Source organism: Enhydra lutris, unplaced genomic scaffold (genome assembly GCF_002288905.1).
Source record: "Enhydra lutris kenyoni isolate GAN:26980312 unplaced genomic scaffold, ASM228890v2 scaffoldscaffold13, whole genome shotgun sequence".
NCBI lineage: Eukaryota > Metazoa > Chordata > Mammalia > Carnivora > Mustelidae > Enhydra > Enhydra lutris.
Window position 1 is genome coordinate 47,757,049 of NW_019154097.1, and position 20,720 is coordinate 47,777,768.

General features: G+C 56.5%; 1 protein-coding gene across 8 annotated transcripts in view; it reads right to left on the reverse strand.

The window, feature by feature from the left end:
• LOC111146355 (cut like homeobox 1) overlaps positions 1-20,720 on the reverse strand; it is a 353,463-nt gene that overhangs the window by 70,006 nt on the left and 262,737 nt on the right. For 3 of the 8 annotated variants that reach the window (XM_022501883.1, XM_022501881.1, XM_022501879.1), the window contains 4 exons: positions 15,560-15,748; positions 7,616-7,674; positions 4,082-4,130; positions 2,964-3,060 (listed from right to left, as the gene is read on the reverse strand). In XM_022501883.1, the coding sequence (XP_022357591.1) occupies positions 2,964-3,060; positions 4,082-4,130; positions 7,616-7,674; positions 15,560-15,748 (394 nt within the window). Of the gene's footprint in view, positions 1-96; positions 163-1,304; positions 1,977-2,963; positions 3,061-4,081; positions 4,131-7,615; positions 7,675-15,559; positions 15,749-20,720 lie in introns of all 8 variants that reach the window. The other 5 variants (XM_022501877.1, XM_022501876.1, XM_022501880.1 and 2 more) reach the window with 3 other exon arrangements.

Here is a 20,720-nt window from a genome sequence, read left to right on the forward strand (position 1 = left end):
TCACACTGCACAGTTTTTAACCCAAATGCACAGCTAAGGACATGCTGCTTCCCAGGTGTTACTAACTGCAAAGAAAAACACCTGCCTGCCACATACCTTCGGACCCATTTCTTCGTTTCGGTACTTCCTGAAATAGTCTGTTCAGGCTCTGGCCTGGGTTCTCTGTTGAAAAACAAGTGTGGTAAGAACAAAACAATCAGGGGGATGGTGGTGTTGACGATATGGGCTGTGCGACATGACATCTGAGCCGCCTGTCACTACAGAAAGGGCTCAGGGCTTCCTGTGCGACTCGGGAGTTAACCAGAAACTTCTGAGAGGCCCTTCCCTGGCCAGCCGGCCTGCAGAGGCCACGGCTCTGTTGCGGAAGATCAGACAGACCTAAAGAGTGGCCCACGGCACCGACGCCATGAGGGTCCAACGGAGGGAGCACCGCCTGCCGCCACGCGTGTGGCCCACCAGCCCCCGGAACAAAGCTCACATTAATCATCCAAAGACAGTCGATTTCAGTAAACATCGCCAGAGAGAGCTCGACGTGCTTTGTGCAAATCGACGCTGTTTGGAACGGCTCCCTCCTCCGTCTGTCGTGTTTCAAACGCCTCTGCTAAGATCTACCCCTCTCTACCACTGCTGGTTTAGCAGAACCATCCCCGTCGTTCAAGAGGGACGGGATTCTTTCAATCAGGGACGCGAACGGACTTCTGCTTTTTTGGGGGAGTGTGGGGCAGGAGGGCTGTTTCAATAAAACTTTCACGCATCTTTCTCCAGGCAGGCGTGTTGGGCTCATGGGGCTGCACAAATTGCTAACAGAGGCCAGCACCGTGAGGGAAGCCGGCCACAGGACACGCTCCCTTGTGCGTGCGGGGAAGAGGAGAGGACACGTGGCTGATACGCTCCCCCCAGGCCTGACCCTGGCCGCTGCTGCTGCGGCCCTAGGGCCGGATGCCACCGGGGGGGTGCTCCTCTCACGTGAGGCCGGCACCCACGGCCCATTGGACCACTGGACATTACACCTGTTGGGATGTGTGTACGGGGTGTGATTCTGTCTGATTCAGTGAGGTTCTCGGTCTCCTATATGCGAGGTGCTCAGCGGGTGTCAGAGGCCAGACCCCCCCCCCCCCCCCCCCCGCCCCAATCTACGGGCTCTGGCTCACGCCTGCCGACCCTCGGCCCCTAGAGATGGTAGAACTCAAGAGAACTTTACCTGATGTGATGCGCAAATGTTTTGTCGCGCGCGCACACGCACACTCACACACACAGCCCTGACCGGGCTCCCACGCTGGCGCCGGCCCCCGAAAGCCTCTCACCTCTTTGTCTGCCTTGGATGCTGCGAAGAGCCAAGATGTTCTGCTCGTCCGAGAGGAACTGCTTCATCTTGTGAAAGGGCTCCTTGCCGCGAACGGTCAGTTTATTCCAGGGCTTGGGCCGGGCCAGAATCTCGCTCACGGACCCTTGAGACAGTCCCAAGACATAGTGTCCGAAAATACGCTGTCCAATATTGTGCTTGATCAACTGTTCCTTCACCTGCCGGGCGATTTCGGCCGTGTCTATCTCCTCGCCCTCGGAGGCGCTCCCAGCGCTCTCTGACTGGCTGGGAGACGGGGCCATGCCATTTACATCTGGGCTCTGTTGTAATGGACTTTGGGAAGATATGGAGTTTGTGCTGTATGGACCTGTTGAAAAAATCATGCTTGTGCTTCCTGCTTCCTGCACGGCCTTGGAGTAGAAGGACTGCATGAGCTGTCGTTGGAGGAGAGAGTTTAGTGCAAATTTTCCCGTAGAAGCCAGGGGTAGGCTGGGGCTTGCCAGGGATGAGCTGAAAAAGTCTTGCGTTAACCCCGCTGGTGTGAACTGGTGTGTACCATTAGTATTGGAAGCCTGCTCCCCCGTGTTGCGGGACAACTGAGGAGGAGGGGAGGCCGGCAAAGGTCCAGGACGCCGACTCTCAGGCTGGTCTTTCCCTTTTCTCCTGGCTGACCCTACAAGGAAGGGCAAACATAATGCATTATGGGGGATTCAAAAGGGAAAAAAAACCAAGACCAAAATGCCAAGTTTGCCCCGCACAAGGGAAAAAAAAAAAGTGCAGATTTTTCCAAGGGCCAATGAGGTGTGTTGGTTTGTTTTTCGATTGAATTTTTCAGTTAGCCAAACGAGGCCCCCCAAACAAGCAACATGCATTTCATGTTTGCACCTTTCTTGTACGTTGCAGCCTGGAGAGTCCCCTCCACACGGATTCAAACCCCTAACGTGGCAAGGGGCCGGTACCACACACAGTAAAGAGTCGACAGGTCGCGGGGCCTCGGGTCGGCCGCTAGCGTTCGAGCTATTACCGGAAGGGCCCCGCCTGAGGCGCAGCAAACACTGACATTTGGGGACCAACGGGTCCTCTCACACCACTTGCTCTGAGGCGAAAGCACTGCACCGAGTCCGCTCGATCGAAGGCACGCACATTTTTAAGAACGAAATATCATCGGAGCCCGAGACACTGTCAAACGGTTTACCAGCTGCCAAAACCAGAAGCAGTCGGTGACGCCACCATTTTGGGACGAGCAAAGAAAGGCTAAGGACGGGGGACGCGCTCCCAAGGAAAACCTGACAAAGGAAGAAAAGCTCCGCTGAGGCTGGGAGCAGCCCCCGAGACGCCACGAGACAGAGGCCGCACGCCTGGGAGCGGACCGGCGAGGCCGCCGTCCTCCGAGGGTCCCTCCCGGCCGCTCCGGCCACACCGGCCCTAACTGACCTCCGCAGGCACCTGTGGCCACGCGCCTCGTCGCGAGCCTCGGTAAGCGGGGCGGGGGGTGGGGGGGAGCCGTGAGGAGGACCCGGAGACCAAGCGCTCATTAGTCAAGGCTGTCATCGACCACTGATGCTCCCGCCATGCATCGGCCCCGACTCACGGTTCACCTTCCTCTTCCTCGGCCCCCGGCGGGGACCGAGCGCGGCCCCGTGACACCCTGTCAACCTACCACTCAGGTCGCTGTTGGAGATGCGCAGCGCGGCGTTCTCGGACTGCAGCGAGCGGTTCTTCTCCAGCAGCAGCACCTCCAGGGGCTTGGATGCGTCCTAGATGGGGCAGAGCAGGGCTCACCGTGGGGCCGGCCGCCTTCCCGCTCCCGGGGGCCGCCGGACCCCACGACCCCTGCTCTGATGGCCTATGCACCCCGCTATCTGGTGCCAGCGTGTTCCTGGAATCTGCCTTCCCCTGGAGATGCTCCCACACCTGGGGCGAGCACTCAAGTTCCTTTCCGAGAGGATGCGCTCCGGTCCTGGCCATTCTTCTTTTAGCCCCGTGCAGCTTCTAGAAAACTCCCTGCTCTCTGTGCCGTCCCCAGGTTCGAGGAGTCTAAGCCTGTGCCTTCTCTGGTATGAGGATGGGCCGCCGGGCCACAAACCTGTCTGCAGGTCACAGCAGAGGTGACCCTTTCCTTGGGGCCAGCCCCAGAGAGTTAGCTGCCGTCAGGGCACCAGGAGCAGCATTCCCTTTGATGCCTCAAATTCTACCTGGCTCCCAGGCTCCCGGGCATCAGGGTCATTTTGCCCCGCCTCTTTTTCACGTGAGGCAACAGATAAAAGAAAAGTTCCTGGGGTGCCTGAGTGGCTCAGTGGGTTAAGCCTCTGACTGCGGCTCGGGTCATGATCTCAGGGTCCTGGGATCAAGCTCCGCATTGGGCTCTCTGCTCAGCGGGGAGCCTGCTTCTCCCCCACCCCCCAGCACCTGCCTCTCTGCCTACTTGTGATCTCTGTCAAATAAATAAATAAAATCTTAAAAAAAAAAAAAAAAGTTCCTAAGCCAGTCCATTTGGGTCTAAAAGTGGTCTTATCCACGTTCTTAGCGCCTGCCTGAGTGGAACCACAACGTCATGTGAACTGAGCTACCCGTCTGGAAAACACTCACTTTTCTCTTCTTGCCTCTTTTAGATGAAAGATAATGTGCTTGAACTTGCTTAAGGTTCCCAGGAAATGACTCGTCAGCCGTAGGCCGGAGGTCTCATGGAAATTTCGAGAGCGTGAGGCTAGCCCAGGGACGGACAGGGACCATGGGAGCTGGCCCTCATGCACACTGATAGCAAGCGAGAGCACGTACCTGTGTCCCAGCGCCCTCGGATGGTGCGAACTCCATGGACTTCAGAATGCTGTGGAGAGCAACACAGAGCGGTTATTCCCCGCTCCTACCTTTGACAATGGCCGCACTAATGAGCACGAACATCGCGCTCTCCTGCACTCCAGGAACGGACGCACTGACAGCTTTAACAACCTCTCTGGCAGCAGCAGCATCTGATAGCGTCTCTAGAATAACTATTCAACTAGCAGTTGGCCAGCGAAAGTTTCCTGCCCGGCATGTAAATCATTCCATATGGAATCACACCAGGGCTGTTCAGAGTATAATTTTAAAGTTGAACACAGACGTAACATTGTTGCAAGTGGAATGTATTTGTCAGGCTTACAGGGAATGAGAAAGTTGTAAGCAGGAAGCCAGAGAGAGAAACCTCATCCCTCCCACCTGCCCCAGGGCCAGACGCTCACTTGGTGGCGGGCACGAGGGGACCTGGGAAAATAGGCAAAAGGCGAGGTCCCAGAGTGGTTGGCTCAAAGGCCGGCCACAGCCCTGCTCCAGGGCCCCCCGGCGATGCAGGGGAGCGGGACTGGATCTCCTTTGTTCTCCTTATTGCTGCAATCACCTCGGTCCCAGCCTGTTTCCACAAGTCCGCGAGCCCAGAGAGTTCGGGTGCCCAGAACCACGGTTTCCAGCGTTCCTTTCAAAGGGACGTGGCTTCCTGTCTCTGAGTCTATCTGGGAGGGAAGGACGGTGGGCCCACATGGCCCCAGGAGCTTGGGAAGGTGAGCGAGAGTGGCTGTGGTTCCCGGCACCCAGCCATCTGAGCTCTCCCAGCGTTCTCATGGTCATGACTTTGGCCTCTGCCCTCTTTAAGATCCGTAGAAGTGTCATCAAGAGAGCGCGGTGGAAGGGCGCCTGGGCGGCTCAGTTGGCTGAGTGTCTGCCTTTGGCTCAGGTTGTGATCCCAGAGTTCTGGGATCGAGCCCTACATTGGGCTCTGGGCTCAGCAGGGAGCCTGCTTCTCCCTTTCCCTGCCGCTCTGCCTGCTTGTGCTCTGTCAAATGAATGAATAAAATCTTAAAAAAAAAAAAAAAAAAAAAAAAAAAGGAGCAGGGTGTACAAATGCCCAGGGGCCCAGGAGATCACCCTGCTACAGTGACCGTGGCAGTCAGTAAGGAGTTGACGGCTGTTTGTGGCTTTATCTTCGCAGTGACCTGTGTCACATGGACCAACAGAACAGGAATGAGAGAGCAGCTGGGTGGGCGGGGGGGAGGTGGGGAACCTCCTAATTTTATTTTACAGGGAGCTATTGAAAATACTAAGGAGTCGGGGCCGCATTGCGTCAGCCGGGAGAGAGGTGACGAGCAGTCTGGAACTTGTCCTTTTTTACGGCCGTCACGTTTGCGCTATGTTCTTGTCTGAGATCTTCTGGAGGGTTGTGTAACAAAAGGCTGAAGTGAGCCTATGAGCTTACACCCCAAACACCAGCGTCTGCTCATGTGTTCCCCGGACCTTTACCGATGACCTGCTGGTGCCGGGCACTCGGAGGGCAGGAAGCGCTCTGCCCCTCGCCCTTGCAAACTCCACAGGCTGTCACAGGCCGACGACAAACTCCCAGCAGCTCTCGAGGGAGAACACCTGCCGGGTGCCCTTGGAAGCAGGAATCTCCTCGGGGTGGAGATGGGGTCCGTCTCCGGAGGAGTCAGTGTCTGAGAAGGGCCTGGGGCAGGGATGGGACAGAAGGCGGGGTGCGTGTCTGGAAGGGCCCTCGGATCACTAGGAAGCGGGAGGGCAGGAATGTATTTTAGCAGAAAAGCCACCTGAGTGGGGCCTCCAGATGCCAGACCCGGGGCTGGGGGAGGGGGCGTGGTGTGTACGTGCGGCAGAAAGGGCTGCGGGGAATGTGCGCGCCACTCTGGGAGGAAGACGCCGGCCAGCGTGCAGCGGCCACGTGGGAGGGCAGGGACCTTGAACGTGCTGCGCATGGGACGGGGCTGAGCTACAAGGAGCTGCAGGACTGAGCTGCGGGGATGGGAGGGGGCGGAGGGCGAAGGCCTCCCCATCAGAGCTCCTCTGACTCGGTACTAGGAGGCACACGTTGTTTGCTTGTGAGTGGGAGGAAGAGAGGAAGGAAGGGTGACGGGGACAGGAGAGGCAGATAGGGAAGGTCGGACAGGTGAACAGGGCCCACCTCAAGGCAGGAAGAGGGAAGAGGCCGCACCTGAACGTGGGCAGGTGTAGGCAGGTGTAGGGGGTGTTCCAGGAGGTGCTGCAAGGCTGTCTGCGGCCCGAGGGGGCGGGACTGTCCAGGGAAAGACACTTTGCGCTGCGGAACACGGGGCGAGGAGCCACTGGCACGCAAGTCACCAGCGAGGCTAGGGGAGGCTGGGGGAGTTCGTGACCAAGGGAGGGCGACGGGCCCTGGGGGCAGAAGGTTGAAGAGGACTTCCGGTGGGCTTTTTAAAGCAAACCCGAGGGAATGGAATTCAGAGTACAAAGAACAGCATGGCGAGTGGGTGTAGGCTTATTTTAAAAGGAGAAATTAAAAGTGTCGGGGGTGGGGGGCTGATGGGATAGCAGGGTAGTAGGAAGGGATCTGGGGTGCGGGTGGGGGGCGGTCAGCCTAGAGAGAAGGGAGGGAGATGCCCAACCAGAGCAGGGAGTCGGAGGCCAAGGAGGTGTCTTTGGTGGGGTTGGGGCCCAAAAGCGGGGAGCAGAGGGACGCCGTTCCTGCAGCAGTGCAGAACACAGGCCGGCAGGGCCCAGTGGCCGTCTGGCGTGTTTGGGAGCCCAGCCATGGAGGTAGGGATGCCCGTGAGCTCCAGGAGGGCTGGAGGTGGCCCTGGGTGAAGGATTTTGGGGCGACAGGGCATGGCTGGAAGGCCAGGCACGAGGAGGCAACTTCTACTTGGGAATATTTGCATTAGACAGGCCTTCAGCTTTGTCTCCCGAATGGGAAATTGTACCCGAGAGTGGAAAGTCCTGGTGTCTGAAGGTGGTCAGGGCGGTGTGAGGCCATGTGTACTCTTTCCACTGGAAAACACTCCCCTGGGGGAACCTGGGTGGCTCAGTGGGTTGAGCCTCTGCCTTCGGCTCAGGTCATGATCCCGGGGTCCTGGGATCGAGCCCCGCATCGGGCTCCCTGCTCAGTGGGGAGTCTGCTTTTCCTTCTCCCTCTGTCCCTCCCACCCTTCCTCAAATAAATAAACTCTTTTAAAAAAGCAAACCCGACAAAACATTCCCCTGCTCTGCTCCTGTCTGGGAACTCACTGCTGGAACACAAGCTCGTATTTCATAATTTCTATCAGGGCACCGTCTCCCCCGATTCTGTGCATACTTGAAATGACAACTTCTCAGAAAAAGTCCCAAGAGCTCAGGCACAGGCCTGAGTGCACACACCCGTGGCTCCGGGCCACCCGGGACACGGCCCAGGGATGGAGCAGTCGCCAAGGCCCAGAGCAAGAGGGCCTGTGGCTGCCCCGTCTCTGGCGTAGCGTTTCCTTAGCAGAAGTCGCCAGTGAGCTCTGGCTATGGGGTGGCCGTGCTGGCGTCGCCACTTACTTTAGTTCTTTCTTCACTTCTTCATAGTCAGCCTGTCCTTTGAGTTTTTCTTCCAGTTGCTGAAAACAGAGGAATATTATTAGTGGCCGTGTCTGCAACAGGTCGCTTCAATATGAACCACATGTTTGTGTCCGTCCATCCCGCACCCCCAAATCTGTGTGTTGCATTCCAGCCCTCCAGGGTGACGGTGTCAGGAGGCGGGGACTTTGGGGGCGACTGGGTCACCAGCAGGAGAACCCCATGGATGAGATCAGTGGCCTCACCCCAGTGTGTGCAGACATGGTGGGAAGGCAGACGCCGCTCTGTGAATCGGGGAGCCCTCGGCAGACACGGAATTGGCCAAGGCCCTGATGGTGGGACCTCCCAGCCTCCGGAACTGTGAGAAATACGTGTTTTTTGTTTAAAACACCCCTGATGTCCTATTAACGGCCGTCTGTATGGATAGGGCAGTCTGCACAGACTACGGTCCCCAGAGAAAGGCCAGTTGTCCCTGAGAGGGAATGCAAACGTGTCAAAGTGAATGGTGCCAACGTGCGGGGTCACTTTCCTGGCCTTCACACTTCCGGTCTGGTGCGAGCGTGAGTGTATACGAGCCAGTGTGAACACGCACACACATGGGAATATAAGGTGTAACGTCAGACTCAACCAGGGTAGAACGGAACTTTCCAAAAGGGGAAAACAGAATGAGAAAAGGCCATTTTGTACGAAACGGCAAACAGAACAAAGAGAAGTTCTCGGCACTTTCACACGGCGTGTGGCTTGCCGCGAGCTACATTAGGCTAGCTGGCGCGCGCAGTCACTTGTCAACACCGCTGGCGGGACCCTGCTAACAAGGGGCACAAGCCCTTGGTCGCTGAGTGTTGGCATCGGAGAGGCATTGGGGGGAGAAAGCATCTGCACCTTCAGATCCGCCCCCCAGCCCCCCGAGGTGGGCGTTTCAGGAGTGGAGGCCTGCTCAGCTGGGTGGTCTTTTGGTCGGGGTCCCGCGGGAGGGCCCTGGCAGGGCACCAGGCCGGCGGGGCCAAGGCTGGGCACAGTCGACTCTCCGGCCCTCACATGCCCTTCAGAGGGGGGATGAGACGACACGCACCCCAGCTATGCTGCTGCTCTGTGAGCTCGTGGGGCACCAGTGGGGCTGGTCTCTGCAGGCCTTTCTTGCTCAGGGGCCTTCGGCTTTGGGTGGTCAGAGAGGAAGCTTCCTTCCACGTCGGTGCTCGGACTAGTGGCTTCCGCCCTCCCGCAAAGGGGAAGGGAATGAGGCAGCCTCATGTAAAACACAAAGACCCAGCCCGGCCGGGGCAAGGCTGGTAATTCAGCATGTTTGCAGGCCTGGGGTGAACAAATTCCACGTCCCCAATCCAAAGCGCTCCCAGTCGCCTTTTAAGGTTCTGCTTAGCCAGCCACGGCTACGGCCACAGTTTAAGGCTGACTGAGAATGTTCTAGAGTTTGGGGAGGAGATGCCCATCTGGCCCAGCAGGCTGGCTGTTCACGCGAATCTCAACCTGATGGCCGCTGAAGAATTCAGGTGTCCTGGAAACTCCACTCACCCAGCTCATCTTTTCCTATCACCTTTGCTGGCCACTTCTTGTCTGTATGTCCATTGCGTAAAAGGGCTCTCTGTCCTAGCTCCCTTTTATGACCTCCTGCCAACCTGATGTATCATGATGGTTTCTCGTCATATCAAACGGGGGGCGGAGGGGGGCCGTTAGCATGCACTCATTTTCCGACCACAGATTCTCCGGAGGTGCTCTCGAAGAAGTGATGACTGTGTTCTCTCTCTAGTCGCGGGCCAGCCCTCCCGAACAAGAGACCACTGGGTGCCGCTGGGATGCAGAGCGCCTTTCAGGCTGTGGAATTCAGACGCCGGATATGAAACGCACAGAGAACTACAGTAGGAAGGGCAGCGAGACGGGACAATCCAGAACTCTTTAGAAGCCAGCAAGGCTCTGAACCTGGAATCAGGTCTGTCGCTTATGAGCGGGACACCTTGGGGCACGATAATCAGTGTTTCATCTGTGAAATACGCAAGGGCAGCAAAGACCTCAAAGGGTTGGGGGAAGGAGCACAGGGCCAGGTCCTGGTGCAGATGTGGCACTACGGGGCCTCTGATGTGGGCTCTCACCAATGCCAAGCTTCCCAGGGAACACGGCTTTGCAGACCTATGAGGGGCCCTAATTAGAAGGTTTTAGAACTGGAGTCATGTCACTTGGTTGGATGTGACAGTTTTCACCGAGGACGGACTCGTCTGTTGAAATTTCTGCTGCCTGCCCAGGGGCAGCTTAATCAAGAAGAACCCCAAGTTCGCTTCCGTAAACCTCTGACGCTCGTTTCTTGGGGCTGACAACAGGATGCAGGCCTGGCAGGGCTGTCCAACAAAGCACGTGCGGACCTGTGAGCACCGGGAGCCCATCCTCACCAACGTCTCCGGGGAGTGGCACTTCCCAGAGCCACACCCTGTCCTCTGCTTGGGTCTTTGACCAGTGACTCCTCGCTGGGTGTCTGAAAAGCCTAGTTTCAAAAAACTCTCCATCTGGACCGGGCAACAGGGGCCCTGGCTGTTGTCCTCTGGGGGAGAAAGGCTCCTCCCAGATTCTGGGAGTGCTCCTTGGCGGGGCCAGATTCGGGGCTGGGTTCTACACCCCTAATACTCTCTCACTTAACTGCCGCGCTTCTGTAGAGGTGGCTGTGTGCCCACAGAAAGAAAACAACCCCCCGAGTCCCACCATCAGATCGCACTCGGGCACGGGCCGGCCCCACCCACGGGTCCCCATGATTCCAGGAGGAACTGATGAGGCTCATGCTGGGAGGCCAAGCCGGGTGCTCTCTGGAGGCCGGGGCTCTGGAGCCCAATAGATCAGCCAAGGCCTGGCTCTGCCACTCAGTTGCAGGGTGACCTTGGATAAGACACTGAACTTCTCTGAGCCTCAGTTTACTCGTCTATAAAATGGGGATAATGGCACCCACGGTAAGGGGGCTTTGGTGAGGATGGACAGGATAATGCTCACTGGAGTGCAGCACGCAGCAGAGCACCCTGGAGATGGGGGGCGGTTACTGTTACTGGTATCATTAGGACTTTATCCCTGGGGGTGGTACTGAGTAGGACTGTATGATTCTGGAAGGGGCTCCCTGGTTCTGAATACAAGGGCTCCGTTTATGAAGTTCTCCACTTCCTTACAGGCTTAGCCTGTAGGGCCTCATCCTATTCCTCTGGACAGTGGGGACAGGAAGAAAATGGGTTCTCACGGGCCAGCGGTGGGGACCTGCAGGACAAGTGTAGGCTGCCAGCGCCCCTCCGACAGGACTGTCGCAGGATCCGGTGCCATCGGTTCAGTGACACAGCGCACACTCATGGTCCCAGGAGCTCAGCAGGCACTCAACGAGAAGATTTTGAGTTGCTAGAATAATTATCCATATGCAGTTCTTAAAATGCTCTAGGGATACCAACTCACAGGACCGCTGACAGGAAGACTGATGCGGACACCTTCAGGAAGGCCTTTCTTCTGGGTGGCCTGGCAGGGGGCAGGGCAGTAACGCCTCTTTACCCCCAAACACGGTGGGCCAGGGAGGCGAGCCTGCGGCCGTGTGCAGGTGGTGAGTGACCCCGTGTCTTCACGGGGATCCCTGGGCTGAGGGGCCACCAGCAGTGAATGGGGATGTGTGACCAGGCTCCCTGGTCCTGGGGGTGGGGGGCTGGGTCAGATGCACCGCCCCTTGGGTTAACGCGCCACGTCTGAAGTCCTGGCTGAGGCCGTGTGCACCCTCCTTCCCTCGCACAGGGAACCCGTCCGGTCTCCACGATTCCTTGGTGAGAGGTCAATTTGGGATCTACTGGGTTAGTACCCAGGGCCAGATTGTGGCAGGGAGTGATGGTTATCCTGGAGGGCTCCCTGCAGGCGGGAGCAGTGTGACCTCGGATGAGGAAGGGCGATCCCCAGGAAAGCAGCCCTGTCGGAGGTCACTTCCAATTTCCCTGTGCTGTGATCCAGGTGTGACCCTGGCAGCCAACTCCTCCTCACAGAACGCTGCCATCACAGACCAGGAGGGTCCAGCCTCAACGCTCAGGCCATCGGGACACTGCCTGCAGGTGGAAACACCCAGGTCCGACGCGAGGTGACCAGGGGCACGTGTGTCTTTCCGAGAGAACAAGTCCACAAGTAATCAGCTCCTGAAAGCCCTCCTAGTGCTGCCTAGTCTACTACAGCCGCCCTGGAGGGGGCCCCTTATGACCTCCTGCTCCCCCCACAACCTTACGCGGACCTCGAGGCCTACAGCTCGGATGGAGTCCCACGGTTTCTCCAAGATTGATTCCAGGGCGCTCTTCCCTGGGCCCTCACCCCGGTGGCTGGGCAGATCGCCTCTGCTTCCTGTGCAGGGGTCACCTCTGCCCTCCTCCTCCTCCCCACGGAAGCCTGACTCCTTCCTCTCCCTGAATCTGTGCTCACACGGTCTTCGAGACTCGGCCAGCTCAAGGCTGGGGGAGGCCCGGCCCCGGACTCTCTGCTCCCGGGACTTTTGACGTTCAGGCTCGTCTGTGCGACCCAGGGTACGTCTCTCCTGCTGGGGCACGGGCGCAGTGGAGGGACGCGCATGGGCCTCCCCTGACCTCAGCGACCTCCTCCGCGAGACCATGATCGCCATCACGGCTGCTCGAGGGGCGAGCCTGAGACGTCGATGAGACGCTCACTGAAATGAGACTGAAGGTAGCCTCATTGCGGAGAAACCCGCAGCCGGATTAGGGAGCCTGTGTATTGAAGAGCCAGCGTCCAGAAACAAAGAACTGAGCCAAGCTAGAGAAGTGGTTTTCAGTTCTTCCCCTGGCCCAGCCCTTGGAGGGACACTGCGTGCTCCACGGGGCTCAACAGGTGCTCAATCAGAACTGCAGGAGATGGGGGGGCAGAGAGTGGGGGAGGCATGTGGTTTGGAGACAGCCCCCCGCCCCAGGTGATTCTAACACTCCCCCACCCCCATGGGGAAGTACTCATCTTTAGAAAATAGTTTCTCCCAAGGGGAGATTGGCATTCTTTTAGCTACTAGCCTTCCTTATAAATAGCCATTTTTCACTCAAGCTATCGGTAGCGTGAAATTCTGTGCTTTAGTGAGTCAAACGCAGGTGACTGCCTAATTAGACTGCGTCTGTCCTGAGCTGCTCCAACAGAAGACCACAGAACAGAGTCATCAAAAATAGCGGTCCTGTAATGGCAGCGGGTTATTTCCTTAATCACAAACACAGAATCAGCCGCACAAGCAGCGATGTGCTCGAGGACTTGTCAGTTTCGGCCGGTAGAAACCTCTCCTGCTTCCGAGTCTGTTTCCACGTCTGTGAAGATGGGAGGGGCGCCGCTGTGTGTGGACAGCGAGGCGTATAGGGTGAACTTGGCTTGAGAAAGCAGAACACGGAGAAAGAGAGACGGGCAGACATCCAACTGTTGATTCACCCTCCCGGAATTACCGATTGATCGTCTGAATGAGGAAACGGTTGTTGCAAGAGATGGAGACTTTTGAGGTGCTAGAGAAAGCAAACCCACGGGTCCCCAAATATATTCCATTTCAGCGTATGCCACCGAGAAAACCCCGACAAGCTCAAGAGCGGAGACGCTGCCCTGTGAGATCAAGCCCCCGAGCGCCATTGGCATTCATGGCAAAACCATGCCCCCTGACGCCCTAAAGAGGAGTGGGGCTGTCAGCCGAAGCATCCCCAGCCAGCAATCCCGCTTCAAGCCCTGCACCATGTGTCCCAGCGTCTCCGGCTGCCGGGCCAGAGACCCCCTCACCCCCTCTCCCGTCGCAAAAGCATCAGGTTGCCAATTTGATGGGTCTCGTTCAGAACACATTTTTCCTAATAACCGTATTGCTGTTTAGTTTAGATTTGAGACTATAAATTACACACATTAGAAAAAAAAAAAAAGGAAAAGCCCCGGGAAGATATCTCATTCAATTAACCTTCCTCCTTCGGGTGAGGGAGGTAGATGAGCTTGTCTGGGGGAGGCTAATGCCTTTTGTGCAAGGGTTTGGTATTGGGGAGATCTTCACTCCTGGTGACAAGGGGTTAAGATAATTAGAATCAGAGAAGTCTTGTTACTAGAGGATATGTTTTGATTATTAGATCAGATGAAGATAAGGGAGCGATAATTTTGGAAGAAGTATTGCCAAATTGTTTCATTAACTGCACCGTATTAAAGAATTCCCCCAAGATACGGATAAAGAACATTAATTTGTGAAACTGCGTTTCATTTTTTGTGTGTGTGAAGGCAAACATTAAAGCCTTAACTGATTTAGAAGAAATTGCTCCATAATAAAAAATGTAAGGTCTATAGCCTCCTTCTCCTAGTCAAACGCAGGATGTATCTTGAGTCATACCCCTTAACTATAACAAAGCAGCAAAAGGCAAATTATCTAATAATAATGTCACTGCTGGGGTCAGAAATGGCTGTAACACGAGAAAATTAGATTTAATCTAGAAATAAAAAATGAACGCTGGCACTCATTGGGCAGGCTGATGGGAGAGTAAGAACCATGGAAGAAATAATGCTTTGGTCAATAACGAATGTGTCAACCCTCTCCCCACATCAGCAGGGGTGGCTCCTCAGAGGGGCCCAGGCACCCGGCAGCTAGCTTCTTGGACGGTGGACGACAAGCACCCCGAAGAGGCCAGGAGGAAACCAGGAGGGAGAGCAGTGGGTGCCCCGGGTCAGGGAGGTCAGACCGGCAAGCTCCCCACCAGCTGGTAGCTCGGCTTGAGGTCAGAAACACGGTCGTGCCTTGGGAAGGGAAATCTCGGTTTTTCAAAAAAATTAAAACGGGCCTAACTACACTCTGGAATTCCTTTACGTAAGACAAAGTTTTCCTGACATTTTCACAGCTGATCTTGATGCACCGTATTTAGTACGTGAAGACCGTGCTTGGCCATCATTCGCACTCCACGAACAGATGCTGGGCGGGCACTGCGCAGGCTGGGGACGGATGGCAGAGTGGGGGCCTGTGTCGCCCGGGGGCCGGGCCCACACCCTTGCTGGCCCCGTCACTCATCATCAGATAGGACACCTCTGAGGAGGCCCTTCTGGCCCAGACACGCCACAAGTCTAGGGTGCGAGGATTTTCCTCGTATTGTGCAAACTGTAACAGGTTGAAAATATCTCCAATCAAGTATAATTATTTTTTAAAATATACTGAAAGGCTGGCAGAGCTGGACGAAAGGCATGTCTGTGCAGACGGCCTGCGACCTTGGCAACGAATTCAATCCCACACAAGCAGGTGCACAAAATGTCCTTCTTCGGGAGGCCAGGTGGGGAAGCAGCATCGTGGGTGGGCCCAGAGGACGGGGCCTTCCACCAAGCACTGCCTGCGAGGGACGGCCTGTCAAGGGCAGTGCCATCCTGGCAAGAGCTGGAAGAAGGGTTCAAACTCACTCTCCCTGCCTTGGGCTCCGGACTCTGCTTCTAGCTCCCTCACGGAGGTTCAAGGTTGTCCTATTTGCAGTCAGTTCCAGACAAGATGCTCTCCGGAAGGGAGCTCTGCCAGCCCGTGTGCCTGTGCCTCCGAGAGATGTGTTCAGGGGAACCTCATGCCTCCTTCTGTTCCCAATGTTCTTACCGGAGGGAGAAACTCTTGCCGATGGTTGGAGCTCAGGCTGTCAAACCCTGAGCCGTCGCGTCTGCTTTTAAGGTGAGGACGGATTCTGACCGTGACCGGGGCAGACCACAAACGTGAAAGACACTTGTGCAACGGCCAAGGCGGGGCTGACAAGGTGGCCTTGGAACGAAGGCCTCTTGCTGCAGTAAAGACACCCAGCATGTGTCCCAGACAGTGAGGACAGAATCGGCCCCCTGGGCCGCTTCGCCCTGGGCTCCCTCCAGGGTCGCATGAGGAGGAAGGCAAGAGGCAGGGTGTGTGCGCGTGTGTGCATCCGGCCCTCCCTCGGCCCGTGGCCCGCACGGCGCCCTTACTTTGAGTGTGCTGTTCTTGGCACTCAGCTGCTGCTCGAGCTGGGAGATCTGGCTGGCTGAGTTCTCCCGCAGCTTCGTGAGGCTGGCCTGGAGTCGCTGCACGTCCTCTACCAGCTGCGCGATCTCCCGCTCTTTAGCCGCCAACTCAACTTCCAGGCTGGAGCGGGTCAGCACCTCTATGGCCTGCTCCTGCGGAGGAGAAAGGAAATGACAAAACTGTCCTGGCTTCAAACGGGGCTTGAAGTGATGGCAACAGAGGCAAGAACGTGCACGTGGAGTGACAGGGACGGCGCATTTGCCGTGAGATGTTACCTCCTGCCTCCGCTGGGACGGACGTGCCAACGCCCTCCCTGCCCACCTTCCCGTCTGCATGGTGAACGCGCCTGGATTTGGTCACCGGACGAGTATTTACTGGGTGCACACCAGGAACCAGGGACACTCTGTGAGCACAGGGAGAACAGTCCCCATTGTCCCAGGGCATCCTGTCAGTGCGTGGGGCCGGGTGTCTGAGATGCCAAAGCCTGTTGGGCCCCAACTGTGCCACCCCGAAACTGAAGCGGGGGTGGGGCATGGGGACAGACTTGGGGGAGGCAGTGGGGAGGGTCCTTATTGAGATGGGGACACCTGAGCCACCACCTGAAGGTGACAGGGTCTTTCTGCGTGCTGGGGGTGCCAATAGGGCAGGCTCCGAGGGGGTCCCCTGGTAGAGAGGGGTCCCCTTTCTGCCCCAAGATGTAATGCAGTGTCCTCTTGGCTCGCTACTGTGCTATCCAGAGGCTGGGGTGCTATTTGACCAACTGATTTCTAGTTGGCATTTTAAAGAAGAGCTGAAAGATGTGGAAGGGTGCATTTAGCATTTCTTTGCTTAGGAACGCTGATAACTGACGTTGTTAAAACCTTACTGCCATCCACCGCCCCCCGCCCCCCGCCCCAATTTGCTCATTTTGGAAACTATACAGAATAGGAAAAAGGTATTAAAAAAACAACAGAAGAAAAAGTCAATTCTACTTCCCAAGGACTAAACCTGTCCTTTTTTCAAGTCTGGAAGCTTTCCTGGTGGGTGGCCGTACTTTTTCTGGGCGTGGTCAGGGGACAGGGATGGAAAGACAGGACACACTGGTCTCTGTGACAGCAGGGACCTGGGGGCAGCTCAGACTACAGCATGGGGTGTCATCCTCGCTGTTGTGCCCCCGCACCGAAGTGCCCCGGTTCATGTTTTGCTCTTGCCTATGCTGGCAGGTTTGGCCCCGCCTCGCCAGGCAAGATGTGCTTGTCCCAGGGTTATCAAGGTGGGGGACAGCCAGTCGTCAGGGAAGCAGTTTTTCACATCTCCCCGCCGGGAAATTAAGGACCCCATCATTTAAGAATGTAAAGCTCTGTGTGCAAAGGAATGGCCCCTTTCTGTTCCTTTAGTTTGTACTCTCTTGGAAAGTAAGGCCTTCATTCCCCCCGAGTCCTGGCAGACACGCACATGGCCCCGGCGAGCACCTTCCCGCCAGCTTCTTTAAAAGGCACGTGCTGTCCTGATCAATTCTGTTCAGAGTGTGCTCCCTGGGCTGGCACCAACTCAGGAAAATGCTGCCGGTACACGGGGAGACAAGCCCGGAAAGGGAAACTGAGTGTTTAGAAACTTCCCTAGCAATTCAACGTTACTGTGATGCGCTGACTGCCTTCTGTAAAATGACCAGTGTGCAACAGCTGGGGAATTAACAACAAAACCAAACCCATCCTTGACCTCTGAGCGTGTGGGAAGCCCTGCCCCCCGCAACATTGGCTGGGACCCAGATCAGGAGCCATGGGGACCTGAGACTGGTCCTCCTGCCTGTGCCAGGGGTTAGCGCCCAAGATGGTGAGAGAAGCACGTGGAAGCGAGCGAGCCGTGAGGAGGAGGGAAGGGGGCAGAAAGGCTGGAGGACTTTGTTAAAAGAAGAGGGGTTCCATGTCGGGGTGGGAGCACTATGGAGGCACGGAGATTGCAAAGAGCAGGGACCGGGCAGGAGGGGGCGTCACCGATGCTGAGGACAGCTCGGAAAGGGGCGAGCCCCTCGCCACCTGATGGTGACCGTTGAGGAGAGCAGCCGGGGTGCCCACACTTGTTGGCAGTGGGCCTGGGGGAGCAGGGGGGATGCAATGAGAGGGGTATCAGGGAGGTCGGTTTCATGGGGTGCAAAGATTGAGCCACATTGTCTCATTTTAACTTATTTATCAATTTTCCAACCTGAGGGATGCCAGCCATGATGATGGTTTCAAGTGCTCTCCGGGAGAGTCTGCACCACGAGCCCAAATGGGGCTCTGGGGCTTTATTTTCTTAGTTTTAATTAATTAATTAATTAATTTTTAAGAGATTTTATTTATTTACTTCAGAGAGAGAGAGAGTGTGAAAGTGAGAGCATGAGAGGGGGAGAGGGTCAAAGGGAGAAGCAGACTCCCCGCTGAGCAGGGAGCCCGATGCGGGACTTGATCCTGAGACTCCAAGATCATGACCTGATCTGAAGGCAGTCGCTTAGCTGACTGAGCCACCCAGGCGCCCAATTTTTTTTTATTTTTAAAAGATTTTATTTATTTGACAGAGACACAGTGAGAGCGGAACACAAGCAGGGGGAGTGGGAGAGGGAGAAGCAGGCTTCCCACTGAGCAGGGAGCCTGATGTGGGGCTCAATCCCAGGACCCCAGGTCATGACCTGAGCCGAAGGCAGAGGCTTAGCCACTGAGCCACCCAAACTCCCCGAATCTGGGGGGTTTAAATGGGGAAGTGCAAGTTGAGTATCCCAGGGGTAAGTGGTTCAAATGGTATGTGTAGAAACAGCAGCCAGCAATACTGAGCCTGGAGTCAGGACGGGGACCAGAGGGCCATCTGCTCAACTCCAGGGCCCGAAACTGGCCTGGCCCCACTCTGCCCATGCGACCTTGGGCACGTCAACGGAGTCTCAGGCATCCAGGCCGGATTCCTCATTCATAACATAGCCAAAGTCATTTGTGTCTTACATAAGCTCCAAGAGATGAGATCATCCACCCAAAAGTAGTAAGACCTTGGAAATGAGACAGAGAAGGTCATTCTACTCGAAGCCCAAACGGGCTCACTTCCTGGCTGTCCCATCACGAGGACACGCGGGAGGTAAGAACTAGACAAGGGCCCAGGAGGTGATGAGGGGGCAGAGGGTGGAGGGGGCGGAGGTGGGTCTCAGCCCCTGGGCACAAGCTAGAAAGGAAGTTGTGTGATGCAGTGAACACGGGCTGAGAGGAGGGGTGCCCTGCACAACTGTGGGGAGGTCAGTGTCAGGCACTGGAGACGCTCTTGCGATCACTGCCAGGAAGTGAAATGTACACGATTCAAAGAGGGTCAGGACCGCGGGCTCCCGTGTGTCTCTCTGAGCCTCAATTCAGCTGTACCTGAAGCACCCCAGGGCTTTAGAAAATACATGGGTTCTGGGCTCTCCCCTGGAGCCTGAGGCTCAGCGTCAGGACTCTGGCTGGGATGAGCCTCTGAAGGAAGGAACAGAACTAACTCCCCCCGGGTGGGCACCAGAACCAAGTCCCCAGAGTCTGTCCCAGCAGGGATATCCCCATGGCTCCAGGCTTCCACAGCCTGTAGGGGGTCCTACGTGCTTCACGGGTGCCAGGTCTCGGGGGTGGGGGCTGCGATGGCTCAGCGGCCAGGAAAGGATGTGGGAAAACTGTCTGTAGAGTCTGAAAACATGGTAAAAAGAAAAGGCAGGCCTTAAGATGATGAGAGCCCAAAGGGAAAAATGAATGTAAAAGCAGAAGTTACTGATGTAGGACTTCACTGAACTTTGTCCCCCTGAGCCCTGTTCACCTGCCCTCGCTCCCAAGCTGAGCGCGTCTGAGCCCTCCAGCGGAAACTGGCACGCCCGGGCTGAAATGAGCTACGTAACGATCTCTTTTACCCTACGGCCATTTCCATATCAAATATGGATGAGACACAAGAGCCCTACTTGAGACGGGAAAAAAAACCCCACATGACATGATGGTGCGCCTAGGACCCCAGACTCGGAGAGAGATGCCCGGCTCTCGGCTAACACCTGACTTACACTTACCCCGGGCGGGGAAAGGGGAGGGCATGGGGACCTCAGTTTCACTTTCTTACTGACCCTCTGTGTTTCTGCCAACACCAAGTGGCCGGACAGGCTGATTCCATCTGGAGGATTCACCTGGTAGGGTCGCCTGACACACAGGCGTGTTTCCTAATATTCTGGTTTGTTTCGGTTGAAGGGGCGGCCTGCCATAAGTACATGACAAAGGACCTGCTTACGTCCTGTCTCACTGACCGCACACGAAGGCGAGCAGCTCGACGGAGGGGGAGAGGAGTGCGTCATGCAGGACAACTTAGGCTCAAACTCCAGCTTGATCACGGTCGAGCTGTGTGACCTCGGGTAAATGACTCAACTTCTCTGAGCCTGTTTCTTTATTTGTCACACGAGGATAACAAAGCCCACCTCTAACGACCGTGTTGTCTCAAGACATAAATGAGACAACCAGATCAAGCCCCAGCGTGGCCCCACCGCAGAGCAAGAGCCCACCGCGAGGCAGCTCGCCTTGCACGACCGGTGAGTCCGTCCAGACACCCAACAGATCGGCTTCGGCTTTTGCTCCATCTATGGCCTCCACTGTTTCCCTGCTGCGCCCTGCCCGCCAAGCCCAACAGACATTTTCCCGCTGGCCTTGTTTGCTGTGTTTGCTCCCCGGCTGGCTGGAGCTCGAGCTGGAGCTACTGGGAGTGCAGGCCTCGGTCGGGGCGTGGGGAGGCCTGGCAGGGCCGCTCTCGGATGACTGAACCCGAGCCACGTAAACACGGCACTTAGCCCGTGATGAAGTGTTTAAGCGCCTCGAGGACCCACAACTTACTCTACCTGTGAAAACATTCACTTCCTTCTGAGATGCTCTGGCTGCTGCCGTCTCGGATGGTGCCAGAAATCCTTTCAATCAGAAACATTTAGCTCGGGAGCCCCAAGCAGACACACGAGGGTGGACGGCTTTCTCTCGGGAAGCCCAGGCGACCACAGAGGCCGGGAGAGCAGCCGGACCAACTCCTTCCTCGAGGGTTTCCTCCTGCCCTGGCCATGGCGCCGGGTCCCGCGCAGGCACGTGTGGGTGAAGGGACAGTGACAGAGCCAAGGAGACGTTTCAGGTAAAATGACTATCG